At 34.6% G+C, this 16,013-nt stretch overlaps 1 protein-coding gene across 1 annotated transcript in view; it reads left to right on the forward strand.

Annotated features, from left to right (window-relative positions):
* The window catches only part of SS18 (SS18 subunit of BAF chromatin remodeling complex), a 94,263-nt gene that overhangs the window by 25,580 nt on the left and 52,670 nt on the right, over positions 1-16,013 (forward strand). The window contains 1 exon segment of the mRNA XM_020968694.2: positions 14,965-15,118. Within this exon segment, the coding sequence (XP_020824353.1) occupies positions 14,965-15,118 (154 nt within the window).

The raw sequence follows: 16,013 nt of genomic DNA on the forward strand, positions 1-16,013 counted from the left end.
AGTCAACATTAGTTAATGTATGCTAATTGCTGGGGTTACAGAGACAAAAGTGAAATAGTCCTTGCTATCAGAGATTGTATATTCTTTTGAGGGAAACAATAAATCATGCATTCTTTAAAGGGAAGATTTACTAGGTAGTAGGGAAAGGTTATTTTTGGAAATGAATGTGATGAAAAAACAGAAAGCTTCAATTAAAAAAAATCAAAAAACAGCAGAACAAGTTATGTATTCTCAGTGATGTAATTCAAGATGATCATGCACAAAATAGGAAATATAAAGCACAACTTATGTCACTGATCACTTGTCAGTGTTAAGCACAAAATGTGATGTTAATAGAATTTTTACATGTTTTACTTACAATGGAGATTGTTATAAGTTTGAGGAAGACAAGATATTGAAATAATAGCTCTCATTTCTGTAGCTCTTTAAGGTTTATGAAGTGTTTTCCTCATAGTACCCAGGGAGGTTGGAAGTATAAATATTATTCCCTTTTTGCAGATCAGAGATTGAGGCCAAGAGAGGTGAAGTGATTTGCCCGCAACCACACAGAGAATAATGAGTGTTGTTGCTGAGATTGAAACCCATATTTCCTAAATCCAAATCCAATACATGGTCTTTCCATTATACCATGATGTTGGGTGAGATATTACTTAATTGTGGGAAAGTTGATGTTATTCTGATCCATCTTATTTTAATACCATTTTTTTGGGAAATACTGCTTCTTTTGAAAACGTGTTGTTTCAAAAGAAGAAAACCTTGCGTTACAAGGAGTATTTTTGCAATATATTTAATTTCTAAAAAAATTATTTATGCTTTTTTTATACCACAGTTACTATAACTCTTTTAACCCCCATTAAAATTTCCCCTGTGTCAAGGAAAAGAAGGTAAATAAAACCAGCCAACAAAGCAATTGCATCTGACAGACTGCAACATTAAGTTCTAGTAGTTTCTCCTTTTTCTCCTCCCCAAGGGAAATTGAGTAGGTTTCATCATTTCTTCTCTGGGACCAAGATCAGCTATGATTAATCCAAGTTCCGCTGCCTTTCAGCGTTGTATTCATTTACCTTGTGTCTGTTATTCTCCTGGTCACAGTTATATCACTTCCAGCATGGATACCTCCTTGTATTGTTCTTCCCTTCAGTTGTATCCACCTGTTTGTGACTCCATGGACCATAGCTTGCCTAGGCCCTTCTAACATCCAGTATCTCCTGAGGTCTTTCCAAGCTCATGTTTGTTGGACATATTGGACACCTTCTGACCTGAGGCTCATCTTCCGATGTCATATATTTAGCATTTTAATACTATCTGTGGGCTTTTTGTGGCAAAGATGCTGGAGTGGTTTGTCATTTCCTTCTCCAGTGGATCACCTTTGGTAAGGACTTTCCACTATGCTTGTCCATCTTGGGTAACCCTCTGTGGCGCAGTTCATGTTTTGTTGAGTAGATTTCATTAATATACTAGGTCTGATTGGACAGCTTTTCCTATAATTTCTTTAGTACCCTTTCTCTCTTCAGAAGGACATACAGGATTGTGATGTGAGTGTACTGTCCTTGAATATGAGAAGCCTGTTTTAAAAATCTTTGCAGATCTTTTCCATTTTTGTTATGTTTGTTGTTCTTTGATTTTTATACTTAAGTGCCCTTGGGATGATTTTGCTTAGTTGACTCTGGCCAAGCTTTTTCAAATTGCTTTTTTACCCTCCATTTCTAATTTGTTTAATGAGATGTTAATTGATTGTGATCTTTCATCTACTTAGGTGTTATAGATTACTGTGTATTCTTAACTAGTGTTGCCATTGGCTACTGTCACAGCATTATGCAAGCAACTCAAGTCTTTGCACACTGAAGTCCTTTTTAATATTCTTTTGGTCTCCTTATTATATCAATTGATTTACGTAACTTAAGTTTATTTTTGAAATTATTGGTAATTGGTGTTATCTCCTTTTTCTATTATCCATTTTCCATTATCAATTACTTTTTGTTTCAATGGAACATCACATCTTTTTCTGTTTATTATCTTGCAGCTAACTTAATACTAATTTTGGTCTTTGCTCAGAGTCATAGATAGTCTGGCTGTATGTGCACAGGTGATACAGGAATGACTCTGTATCAGCAACGAATCTTTTACTGTATGTTAAGATATAATTAGTTTCATTTTTTAATAATGTTATTTGGTCCTTGCCATGTCCGTTGCTTACTGATTTCTTTTATTGAAGAAGGTATTCATAATGTAGAAGTGTGGGGCATTTGTGTAGTTTATAATTCTTTAGCCTCGCATTCCTTAATCTTTTTTTTTCTTTTTTAGGCAATTGGGGTTAAGTGACTTGCCCAGGGTCACACAGCTAGTAAGTGTCAAGTGTTTGGTCTGAGGCTGAATTTGAACTCTGGTCCTTTTGACTTCAGGGCTGGTGTGCTATCCACTGCGCCACCTAGCTGCCCCTCGCATTCCTTATTTTTGACCTAGATTTTACAATATATTTTTTCTATATATTCACTTACTCCCACTTTTGCACTGAAGTAACTAAATATCAAGGTATTTGTTAACTTAAATTGGAGGGACTTACTGATTTCTCTGTAGCATTTTCTACCTCTTCGTCCTCTACAGTTAATCTTGGCTGCAGTTAATGAGCTGCAGTTATTTTCATAGTGTTCTTTGCAGATACTTAAAATGAGCATTGCATTATGAGATCCAAATAATGTATGGAATATTTTTTTTAACTTTGGAGTGTGTGATAAAACTACCAATTTTTTTAAACTTTTTAATCTTTGGCTTATTCCAAAGAATACTATGAACCATCCTTCCATTTAACTGCAGTTTTCTTCTTCTGGTTTCACGTATAGTGAGAAGTTCAAGATTGGTCAGATTCACTTTCTTTCAAAATAATTTTTTAAAAACTGTAAACTTAGACATCTGATAAGTGAGCATTTCCATATAAAAAGTAGAACAGAAAAAGATTGTATGTGAAACTGCAAATGTGTTTTGCACAGCTTGCTTTTTGCCTTTTAAGCATAGAATAAATTCAACATCAAGCTTTTGATGCTGTTTTGCTTATCTATATTTCCTTCTAGCTTTCCTTCTCTATTATGCAGTTTCAAAATTAAATTTCTTCTGAACTCACATGAGTATTTCCCATATATGTAGAATAGAAAAAGATGGAAATTGCAAATCTTTATTATATATATTTATCTATCTATATATCTTGCTTTTCTTTTTAAATATAATAAATTAAGTATGTAACTTTTGAAGCTGCCCTGCCTGTAAAAGATTCTTTCTAGCCTTCCTTCTGTTATGTACATTGAGATTTGCTTCAATGATTTTTTTTTGATACTGTATCCTTATACTTCCCTCTCCTTCCTACCCACTCTGTAACTGAAAAAAAGAGAGAAAAATGAAACAGTTATGAACAGATATGCACAGTGAAGCAAAATAAATTCCTGCATTACCTGCATCTGAACAGTTTATTCTGCATGTTCTGTTGTTCACCTTTCTGTCAAGAGGTAGAAGCATGCTTCATTATTTGTTGTCTGGAAATGTAACTGGTTATTTACATTGAGCAGTCTTTTTCTGTACGTTGTTTTGTATATTGTTCTTCCTTTTTGCTTATTTCACTCTGCATCAGTTCATACAAATCTTTCCAGATTTTTTTCTTTGAAATTGTCCCTTTTGTTATGGCATAATCATGTTCTATTATATTCATATATCACAACTTCTTCAGCCATACCCTAATTAATGAACACCTCCTTACTTTCCAGTTCTTTGTCATAACAAAAAGAGCTTCTATAAATATTCTTGTATGTATGGCTTCACTTCCTCCCTGATCTTTTTTTGCACCATAGATCTACTAGTGATATCTCTGGGCTCAAGGGTATGTACAGTAAAGTGACTTTTTGAGTATAGTTCACAATTGCTTTCCAAAAAAGTTGCACCAGTTCACAGCTCCATATTAGTGTTTCTGTTTTCTCTCTGTCCTTTTAACAATTGTGATTTTCCTTTTTGGTCTTCTTGCCAATCTGTTTAATGTCAGACCTTCAAAGTTATTTTAATTTTCATTTCCCTAAATATTAGTGATTTGGAACATTTTTTTAATATGATTGGTCATATCTTAGATTTCCTTTTTTTTTTTTGGCAAACTGCCTGTTCATATTCTCTGACCATTTAACTTCAGGGGAATGGATCTCATTCTTATAAATTTGAATCCGTTCTTTATATGTAGTATCTTGGAAATGAGCCCTTTATCACAGAAACTTGTTGCAAAGATTTTTTCCCCCCAGTTGATTATTTCTCTTCTAATTTTAACTACATTGGTTTTGATTGTTCAAAAACTTTTAAATTTCATGGAATCAAAATTGTCTTTAACTCTTCTATTCCTTATTTGGTTAGTCTTCTCTTGGTTAATTCTCTTCTATTTGCAAAATATATTACCTTCCTTTGCTGCTCCTGTTTGTCTGTGATGACTTTTTATTTCTAAGTCTTGTATCCATTTGGAGCTTGACTTAGTATATAGTGTGAGATGTTAGTCTAACCCTAATTTCTTTTCAATTTTCTCAGCAGTTTTCCTCAAATAATGAGTACTCACTACAGGTTTTGTTGTTGTTGTTGCTTATGGTGTGAAGTCATTTCATTTATGTTAGACCCTTCATGACTCCATTTGGAGTTTTCCTGGCAAAGACACTGAAGTGGTTTGCCTTGTCTTTCTCTAGCTCATTTTACAGATGAGGAAACTGAGGCAGACAGTGTTAAGTGACTTGCGTAAGGTCACACCGTTAAGTAAGTGTCTGAGGCCACATTTGAACTCAGGTCTACCTGACTCTATCTCTAGCACTCTATTTACTGTGTCACCTAGCCTCCTAGACTTATCTAAGTAGTTGAGGTCTTTGGGTTTATTATGTATTGCATACCTGTTCTGTTTCACTGATTGACTTTTCTAGTTTTTGACTAGTACCAAATAGTTTTGATGACTGTTGCTTTGTAGTATTGTTGAAAATATGGTGCTGGTAGACCCTCTTCCTTTCCACCTTTTTTTCTCGTTATTTCCCTGAGATTCGTGACCTTTTGTTTTTTTCAGCTGAATTTTTTTATTTTTTCTAGTTCTAAAAGAAATTTAAATAGTTTTGTTGACGTGACACTGAATAAATGAATAAATTGATATTTCCATTTTAAATTCTCCTGGCATATCCCAAAGATGAGCAGTTGATATCTTCCTAACTATTTTTGTCTGTCTTGATTTCTGTAAAGAGCATTTTATAGTTGTATTCATATAATTTCTATGTGTGCCTTGGTGGATAGACTCTCAAATGTTTTATATATTCTATAGAATGGAATTTATCTTTCTGGGTTTTGTTGGTAACATTTAGAAGCATTGATTATGTGGGTTTATTTTATCTTTTGTTTGCTGAGGTTATTGTTTCAGTTAAATTTTAGTTGGTTCTCTAGGATTCTCTATTTAGAATATCATATCATCTGCAGAAAGTGATAATTTTGTTTCTTGTTATGATTTACTTTCTCTTATAGGATACCCACTTATTGAATATTGGGCAAGGATCTCACATTTTAAGGATTACTAACAGCCAAGTCAGAGGTTTTTTTTCTTTTTCTTTTTTTTCCCTTTTTGGCTAGGCATTTGGGGTTAGGTGACTCTTGTCTAGGGTCATATAGCTAGTAAGTGTTGTGTGTTTTTGTGTCTGAGACTGGATTTGAACTTGGGTCCTCTTGACTCCAAGGCCAGAGCTCTATCCACTATGGCTTGAAAACTTACTTTTAGCATCTTCTGCCCCCTTTTCTGCCATTTCTACCACTCAGTGCAGAAGAGAGATGGGCCCACATAGGCCTGTCATCAAAAAAAAAAAAAGACCACAGCCTGAAGTTTAGGGTATAAATGAGATAAAAGCTTTATTCATACGTCATAAGCCATGACAAGAACTCTGATCCTTGGTTTCCTTTGTAAACTCTTAATTGCGCTCTTAATACATGTCATTTCTTACCAGTATCTGTAGAATAAAATGAGTTAAAAAAGGCAAGTACAGTTAATCCAGATTACAAGTTTTTCACGGTTGGTCTTGGAAGAAACATAGGGTATTTCCTTTCTTTCAAAGAAAGAAAATAATGTACTTCTAATTATTTGTTGGCCTTGGGGGCGTGAAGAGGGCAATTTTATTTTTTTCTTTGTTTATCCTTGCAGAAGAACTGGGGTGAAAGTAATATCCAAATATAGAGAAATGGGCAAGTGCTTTTTACACCAACAGAAACTAGTTTAAAGATGGAGTCACTCATGTTTAGAGAGTGCAACTACTGAGGACCTCCACTCCACCCTCCAGGAGTGAGGAACATTTTCCTTCCTTTGTTTCAAAGGTTGTCATGACAAAAGACTTCATCACCAACTGGTCAGTCTGCTGGTTATGTGCCTCCTCATATTTTGCTGTTTAGAAAGCAGATACCATCTGTTCCTAAGACTGAAAATATTTGAGTGTTTCCAGCTTTGTAGATTCTGGATAGCCTTCAAGAACCAGACTAACTTCCATGACATAATGAAGTATCAAAAGTAGGACTTTGTGTCACTTTAAACCTACAGCACCAAGTAATTCCAGGCAATCCCTTATCCAGTGCTGACCAGGCCCATTTCTACCTTGCTCTTAATATCAGACATGTTTAGGATGCTGTGGACATGGCTGCATAGATAATAGGTGTTAAATGTTTATTGAATGAATGAACTATTATGATATATGAGAAAATATGAGAAAACAAGGAAATGTGAAAATTGTGAAAACTTAAATTAAATTGTATTAAATGTTATAGTTTATAAAACTTGAATTATTTTAAATTTTAAAAATCTGTATTTTATGCTTTTGTTTCAAGTTCAGGGTTAGAAGATTCCTTTAATGACATTTTCAGTTTTATTCTAGAAGAACATAAACCTAGTATGAAATAAGGATTTTCCTGTTCTTATATCTTACATTGTTTTTGGGTCCCTGAAGTGCAATTTTCTGTGATGCCGTACTTCTGGCTCTGTTAGATGCCCTCCAAAGCCCTCAGCTGGCAATTTTTACATCCCTATGGACAGTCTTCAGTATAAATGAGAAAGTATTCATCCCTTGAGTGTGTGACATCACTAGTAGAGCAAATGTTAAGGTGTCTTACTGAACAGGAAGTTTAATATTTCAGAATTACCCTTTAGGGACTCGGAGAGAAGTTAAAATGTATGTGTATGTGTGTATGTGTGTATGTGTATATGTATATGTATGTATATATACACACATACACATAGCGAGAGAGTGAATTTGAAGGTGGTTGAAGATTGGTGGTTTGTGTAATATACAGAGGGGATTTGTTTAATTTTGTTAATAAACATGGGGAAGAATACTTATTTTTACAGAAAATGTCTCAACTTTGTCCTAGGATTAGGGAATTTTTAAAAGAATTATATTGACAACATTTAAAATATATTTTACATTTTTTAAATAGGGGCATAGGGAATAGGCATGTGATTTTATTGGTATGGGAAACTCTAGTCCAAGTCAGCATCTTATCTACAACTTAGAGCTTGAGTTGGCTAGGGCACCAGAAGTTAAGTGACTTGCCCAGGATTATGCAGCCATTATATGTCAGAGAGGGGTTGTCACAGGCTGTCTGTATACAGTCTAAGCCATGCTGCATCTCTAGTTTTTTTGTATTGGTGGAAGCCAATAATAACAAACATTTATATTGTTCTTACTATGTGCCAGGCACTGTGCTAACCATGTTACAGTGATTATCCCATTTGATCTTCACAATAGTCCTGGGACGTAGGTGCTGTAATTATCCCCATTTTACAGACTAGGAAACTGTCTTTGAGGCAGACACAAGTTAGTGACTTGCTCAGGATTGCACAACTAATAAGTGTCTGAAGTTAAATTTGAACTCATCTTCCTGACTCCAAGGCCCAGTGCTTCATCCACTTTGCCACCTACAATGAAGAGTAATTTCCTATGCCTTACTTGATTTGAGCACTGAATTTTAAAGTTCTTAACTACTATTACTAGTGTGGTAGTAAATTTCTTGTTTAATTAGACTTTCAATTACAGTGATTTCTTTTGTTATCATTTGATCCCAATAAGTTAAAAAGATTTTGTAAAAGGTTATGGTTCTAAATCAGAGAAAGGGGTAGGAGGGATCAGTTTTTCTATTGAGGGCTTCTTATTTATTTAAAAAAAATCTTATTCATCTTAGGGCTACTTAAAAGTGAAAAACAGCTTAATTTGGTTATTTTTGTTACTACGTAAATGAAATATAGAGGAGACAAAGAATGCAGGCAGCAATAATGACAGACATTTAGCGCTTTAAGACTTAAAGAACATTTTATACATATCTTCATCTTCAAAACCACCTTGTGATATTTGCTACTGGTATTATTGTTCTTTTACAAATGAGGAAACAGAAGCTCAAAGTTTTTTTTTTATTTTGATTTCTTAAATTGGAGAACAAATATACAAGTTGGGATGAATTTGTGGTAAATTGTGCAATAAGCAGATTTTTAAAAAGTGGTTAGATAAAGTTTAAAAAAACAACAATAGAAGAACATTTTCTGGTGGAGGGGACACAGTACAAAAAAAATAGCATATGACTATTTGGATAGTACACTCGTTCTGTAATAGTGCAACTTTAAGTACATATTTTTGACTATCCATGAACCACAAAAAATTATAACTCCAGTCTTCAGTAACATGCTGATAACTCCTGTAGGAGAGTTTTTTAAAAAAAGGCTTAAGTCAGATTTCCCCTCACTTGACCAGTTCCCTCCAAGTTTAGATGTTCAGAAGAACTTAGGTGTATCCAGAGTAACAAGTTGTTACTTAATCAGTTTTCAAAATTAAAATTTCAGGAAAATGGCAGTAAGATAAAGTAAAGAAAAACATGGAGTAATACAGTCCTAATTACTTACATGCATATCCTTTTAATGATGGGGGAAGGGGATGCTTTTATAGTAAATTAAAGGAAAAAAGGGCAGATCATTTTGTGTAAGAAATTTAACAACTTTTGTAGAATATCTTCATTTTGCTCTTACCGTTTTAATAAACTCTTTGCAGTTTACTTAACTATCAATATCAATATCTCCTTCCCTGATTATTTCCTCAAAAAATACAGGGGAGGGTTTTTGGGGAGTGGTTAGTTCAGTTTTGGACGTGTTGAATTTAAGAAGTCTACAAAGACACCTAGTTCAAGAAGTCCAATAGGCGGTTGGAGATGTGAGATTGGAGGTAACAAGAAAGGCAGGAACTGGATAAATAGATAGGAGAATCATCTGAGATGATAATTGAATGCATAGGGATTGATGAGAATCCATCCAGGGACAAGGAGAGGAGAACCAGGAGACAGCAGTCTCATGAAAACCTAGATGGAAGAGAGTATCAAGAAGAGTGTGTCAAATGATGCAGAGAGGTCTAGAAGAATGAGGGATTGAGAAAAGGCTATTAGAATTGGTAATCAAGAGATTATTTGTAACTCTGGAAAAATCTGTTTTAATTGAATGATGAAATTGGAAGCCATATGTGCAGTGAGTGAGAGGAAAGGAAGTGGATTCACTTCCCTAAGATTTAGCCACAGAGGAGAGGAGGAATATAGGACAACAGCTAATGACTATGGATGGATGAGTTGAGGTTTTTTAAGGATGGGAGAGATGTGGGAATGTTTGTATGTGGTAGGGAACGTGTGGTAGGCAATAGGCATGGAGAGATTGAAAATTAGTGAGAGCGGAAGTAAAAGAACGGCAGACTACTAGGCAGGATGGAATAGGTTCATTTGTTCATATGGAAAGTTTTGCCTTGATAAGGAAAAGAGACCACCTTTTTATATGAGACAGGAATGAAGGAAGAGAGATGAGGAGAGGTTTCTGAATGGCGTGAGATGAGGAAGGGATAAGAGAGACTTCTTATTTATATGCCTCAAAACGTGAGGCAGGTTTCTTTGCAGAGAAGGGAAGCCATGGGAAGTTTGAGGAAGGATGAAAAGTTTGGAAAAGCCACTGTGGAGAGTGTGATAGTGACTTAATTAGGGAAGAGTGAAAGGATTGCCTTGCCTCAGTGAGGGCCAATTTGAAATTACGTTGCATAAATTTGTAGTAGACCCAGTCAGCATGGTTTCATGATTTTTTTCCAGCTTTGAGAAAGCAAAGACCATTTTGGACTGTGAGGAATTGGGAAGAGTTCATGGAAGAGGTGAATTTAGGTGCAGCCATAAAAGGGGAATAGCATAGTTCTGAGAGACAAAAATGAAGAGATAAAGACCTGTGTATTGAGGGTTAGTTTAAATGTCAAACCGTTGTCACACCCTGCTGATTAAACAGTGTTATCACTGCCTTGCAAGATACTAATTATATGATTGCCTACTGTTAACTGCTCTTGAACTGTATTTTATTCTTAAATCTTCAGAGGGTCCCTCAGAATGGGGTAGTCTAGTCAAATAATCCCAACTGAGGCAAAATTAATCTTGGGACTTTGGAGTTGCTGATCAGACTTGTGTTATTTCTCTTGTGGCTGAATGAAAGAAAAGCAAAGAATTAAATCTAAACCTGGGCCTCAGGCTTCACACCCTTATGTAGTGTCAATATTGTGCTTGGTACAGTTGCTCACCAATGGGTGCCCCTATATACTTTTTAAAATGGTGATAATTATAATTTTAAGACAGTTAAGACCTCAGGTAAAAAAAATACACACACACACACACACACACACACACACACACACACACACATATACATACACACACATGCATATATATAAAGAGCATACCTGTAAATTCATCTCTGATAAAATATACATTGAGTAATTTTGATGTTTATGTGATTCAGTTTAAATGAAAACCAGTATAGTATGTATTTTTGAAATCTAAGCAATGCTCTGCAAAATTAAGAGGATTACTAACTTTCTGTATTTTTATTTTTCTCTTAGGACATTTTATTTCATTTCAGTAGTTTTTCCTTTGAAGAACTTAATGTTTCTCTAGTTAGGAGTTTTGAAAGCATGTTGGTTATGTACATAATGGGATTTTACTAGTGCAGAGTTTATTTTTCTGTAGTTTATAATAGCTAAGTAGCTGTCTTATAGCACTTTTTTTTAATAAGGTGCGGGGCTTAGGTTAGCTCACTGTATTCTCACAACAGTGAGAGGTGTACGTATTATTATTATTATTCCCTTTTTATTGATGATCAAGAGATTAAGTGATTTGCCCAAAGTTACACAGCTAAGTATCTTTCTTACTACAAGTTCAGTTCCCTTTCAAACTAGCTATTGTTAAAATGTGAGCAAAATTCATGTAAAATATTTGGAGGAGGATTAAATGATCATACTTAAACTCCATGGAGAAAGAGTTTTGAAGGTCGGTTGTTAATTTCCCAGCTCTGCCCTTTTTCCCAGTGTAGTATTGGTATGTGAACGTTCTTTGAGATGCTTTTGTTGCAATAGCTAGGGAAATTAAAAATATGAAACCTCAAGTTTTCCTACTTTGTCTTATACCTGGGCAGTAAAGGGTTAAGGTGAGAAGACCTTAGAAACAGAGACCTTGATATATAGGGTCATACGATTTAGACTTAGTCTAGTTCTGTTATGGAAACTGAGACCTAGAGTGATGTGAAAAGATTTTCCCAAGGTAACACAGCTAGTAAATAAATAGAATAAGAATTTGCATCCCTAGCCTTTTGCTCCAAATTTTGTGATCTTTCATTGTATAATACACCATTATGTGACAGAGTAACCTCCAGAATTTCACGTTATAGAGTTTATGAAGGAAAGAACAAATTTTAGATGCATCGTTAAACTTGTACATAGTAAATTTAAAAAATGTTGCTGATGCTTTTGTTCTTGTCCTTAAGTGTAATCCCTGAAATAGGTACTACCTCTAGAAGAAGTGATACAAGTGATGCTTTTAGCTCAGTACCTTGCAGATAACAGATGTGCAATAAATGTTGCTGATTTGTGATACGTTTCTGTAGTGAAGCCATTATAAGAATCCTCATATTCTAAGAAAATGAGTCTGTGAGCCTCTAATTTTTAGTGTAAATCAGTGAAAAATAATGGTTATTAGCATGAATTATATTTTGTGGAAGAAGTTAGAGGAATTTTGTTTCAAATTTTGAAGAATACAGGTATTTGTAATACTAAGATTCTTTAATGTGTTATTTTGGTGCCTCCTTGTGGAGATTTATATTATTGATAATAATACAAATGAATCATAGAAATCCAGGATTATATTGCTTTGAAAATAATGCTTTGCAAAAAGGTGACTTATTAAAACTATTCTTAGGTACTCTAGAAGGTCAAGATTTAGTTTTATACCTAATTACTTGTTAGGCTAGTCTAGATTAGCTAATATGGCAGAATTATTTTTGTGGTCCATAATCATCATAATCACATTAATAACTTTATAAACCTCATATTTATGAATGTATATTAGACAATTTGCCTCTAGTTAATTTTATATATTGTTTCATCTAAAATATTTTAAGTAAGTACAGTAAAATAGGCAAAATGTGTTTGTTATTTTCCATTCCTTTTTGGTTTTGTGGTTATGATATATGAAAGCAACAGTATCTTTATTCCTCAGTTCTGCTGTTAATAACAGTATTTGGTTTAGGTAAGATTTGCTGTAATCCTCCACACATTGTTAGCAATTATAAGGGCTTTTAGGTTGGTAATAATGGAGAGCTTAATGAATATAGTGTAGATTATGTTAGGGAAATTTGAAAATAATGGTTTTGTCATCAGCACAAGAGGATGAAAGTTAAACTTTTTACATTTTTCTCAGGAATAGAGAAATCCCTTATATCTTCAATTTTAGAATCTCACTCCTTTTCCATCTTCCTGTCTTATTCTCATAGGATCATAGATTTAGAGCTGGAAAGGACCTCAGAGGTCATTGAGTCAATTTTACAGATGAGGAAACTGAGGTCTAGAGGGGAAAATGACTTGCCGAAGGTCACACAGGTAGTAGGTAGCAGAGCTGGGATTCAAACCGAGGTCCTCTAACTTTCAAATACAGTGCTCTGTGCCATGTGTTTCTGATTTAGTTCCATTGTCTTTACTTTTTCTTCATATACCATCCTACTCTACTTGATAGCCTTCTGTGAGTTGCAGAGCCCAGACATAAAGATGTCAATTTTGAGCCATTATGTGAGGGAAGAATCGCCAAGATAAAACATGAGGGGCAGCAGATAGCAGTGAATTCAAAATTGTCCCAAGAGCCATGCTTGAGGGGGTAGAGAGAAGAGTACTACTTCCAGTTAAATTGATGGATAAGAGAATAGTGAGGAATTCTGCTTTTGCATTTTATGTTTTTGTGTGATAGCAAGATGGTAAGGTGTAGTGTATGACTTATAGCTGATGGTGGAACATTAATTGGAGAAAAGTGAATTAGATGGAGAAATTTGGGAAGCCCATCGCAATGTTAACAAATAAAACTTTTGATAGTAATTGAGATTTTCTTAGTAAGGAATCTAAATTTTGAGAAAAGAAGGTAGCTCAAATAGCTATGATGGGAGGATATGCACAAAGGAACTAAAGGTTAGGAATTGGAAGCAGCAGAAACAGATAACATTTTAGACATTTGGAAACAAAAAGGAGGAAAGAAAGCAGACTTTAAGGGGAAGGTGGGAAAAGGCAGCAGAGGTTAGGATCAGGACTTCAGGGTTAGTATTCTGGAATATAAGAGTTCATGGTGATAGGACATAAGGAAATAAGTAAATAATAGTGATTAAAAGTAGGGAATGTACTAGTACTTAGTACTTATTCTGATGGTTTCAGTTTTTTCAAAAAATGAAACAAGATATTAATTATTAAGGAAGATACAAATTTTGGGGTAAGGACTTTAAAGTTTAATGGAAAGTTTGACAATATCAAGATTTTGAGAGCATGTTAGGAAGCAAGAGTCATACATAGCAAGGCATAGTCAGTAAGGATTCAATGTTATGAATTTTGTTGGAGTGGAATAGGGGCAATGTCTAGTTTTTCTGCAAAGGCATTCAATTTGTGTATGTACAAAAGCAAAGATGATCCTAGAGGTTACTGAGGACTGGAAATGATTGTAGAGGTATGATGATTCCCTATGTGCTTCTGCCAGTCTAAAGAGTGAATTGGAGAAAAAAGTGCTCATTAGATTTCTTTTCTGAAATATCTTCAAGATTGAAGCCAGGTGTTGCCGATCACCTTTTCTGTTTGTTCTTTTTCTTTATGTCCCTTTTAGAACTCTCAAGGTTAGTCAGTTATTTTCCTCACAATTTCATTAGGAAAGTTGCCAAAGGCATCCTTTCGAGGCAGCTGTCTCTGGAACCTTGGAGGCTATCAGTAATGTGTTTCTAGTCCATGAGGTATTCAAGAAAAAGTATTGGGTTAAGCTAGGTCCTTGGTGCTTAAAGGAAAAAAAATTCCCTTTTACTGCATACCCATATATCCTTTGTAATAGTAAAATGCATCATCAACATTTTAAGGCTCTTCATATTTTAGTTTTTTTGTCATTCTTTGTTGAAATAAGTCTATTATTGGCTATGGATGTAATGTGTAGGTATTAATGACAGAAAGGAGGATCAACCCTTAAATTTATTTTATTTTAACTAGTTTTACATCTTAGAAATAACAGATGTTTGGAGGTTTTGCATAGATAAGGAAAAGTCTTTTGTTATGGAACTTTTAAATATTTGGCCATTTTCATTATTGCTTTAAATTTAACAAGCAGAACAAGCGTTAATTGTGGTCTTCTTTTGGTTATAAGATGCTCTTATGCTGTGTGCACGTTAATTTATCCATTATGTAAAGTCGATGGAAATGTTAAATGTGTTATGTCACTGAAGTGAATATTGTGATGTGTTAAATTATTAGAAATATGAAATTCATTTATCCTTTTCATCATAACTCACTTAATGATATAGGCAACTGTTATAACATATGTACATATAATGTATTAGACTAACTGCTTCTCTTGTTTCCCTAAACTGTCTTCTTTCAGCCACCCACACAGAATATGCCTATGGGTCCAGGAGGGATGAATCAGAGTGGCCCTCCCCCACCTCCACGTTCTCACAACATGTCTTCAGATGGAATGGTAGGTGGGGGTCCTCCTGCACCACACATGCAGAACCAGATGAACGGCCAGATGCCTGGTAAGTTTTTCTCTTCTAAGACATTAACACCAGAGTTGCTTAGCAACTGAAACGACATGGGGGCTCAAGGGATACTAGATTGTTGATGACAAAACTGCTTTGAATGCCCCCGAGTACAAGCTCTCTTAGAGTTTGTTAGCTACAGAGCTACGTGACCTGTATTCAGTGTTTATCAGGCTGCCCTTGGGCTTTGATGTAGCTGACACACAGCATTCCTCTGATGAACAGAACCAGCTAAATTTAGTCTGTCTGAAACCAGGCAATATAGCTTGCTTTAAAAGCTTTTTGGAAAAAAAAAGTATTGGCCCATGGTTTATCTGTAAATGATGAATAGATCTTATAAAAGTATGCATTTTGTAATGGCTTGCTTTAAGTTTATGTGAAAAATAGCACCATGGTGGAAGAAATATAGAAAAAAGAAATAAAATGGTCTAAATTTGCCACTAACTTTTCATATTCTTAATTGATGTTATTAGCAATCTTTGAGTTTAAATTTTCATTGAGAGATCATGCTTTCACGTTAAGGTGTGAATCTCAGTGCTGATCTTTATTAAAGAATGACATTAAAAAGAATACTTGAAAAGTAAAATGTCAAACAACATTGAAAAATAAGATGAGAAAAGATGTTTATATAATGAGCCAGGGCTTCCCAGTGTCTTTATTCCTTTGTTGTAAGTGCAACCCCTTTGGAAGTTTTCTTAACTCTCAGGACATTGGATGCATTTGCTTACTGTTCAATTGCTTTGAGATATATTTTTAAGATTAGTGATCTTTAAGCCTTTTAGTTTTTGAGTGTCATTCTCTTCTGTGGCTAATTAGGTCAGTGGGTCCCAATAGTAGAGGAGAAAGTGAAATCAGGAGGGATCAAATTATATTCTACCCAATGTTCTTTAAC

This window comes from Phascolarctos cinereus, unplaced genomic scaffold (genome assembly GCF_003287225.1).
Source record: "Phascolarctos cinereus isolate Bilbo 61053 unplaced genomic scaffold, phaCin_HiC Scaffold_4;HRSCAF=312, whole genome shotgun sequence".
NCBI classification, from domain to species: Eukaryota; Metazoa; Chordata; class Mammalia; order Diprotodontia; family Phascolarctidae; genus Phascolarctos; species Phascolarctos cinereus.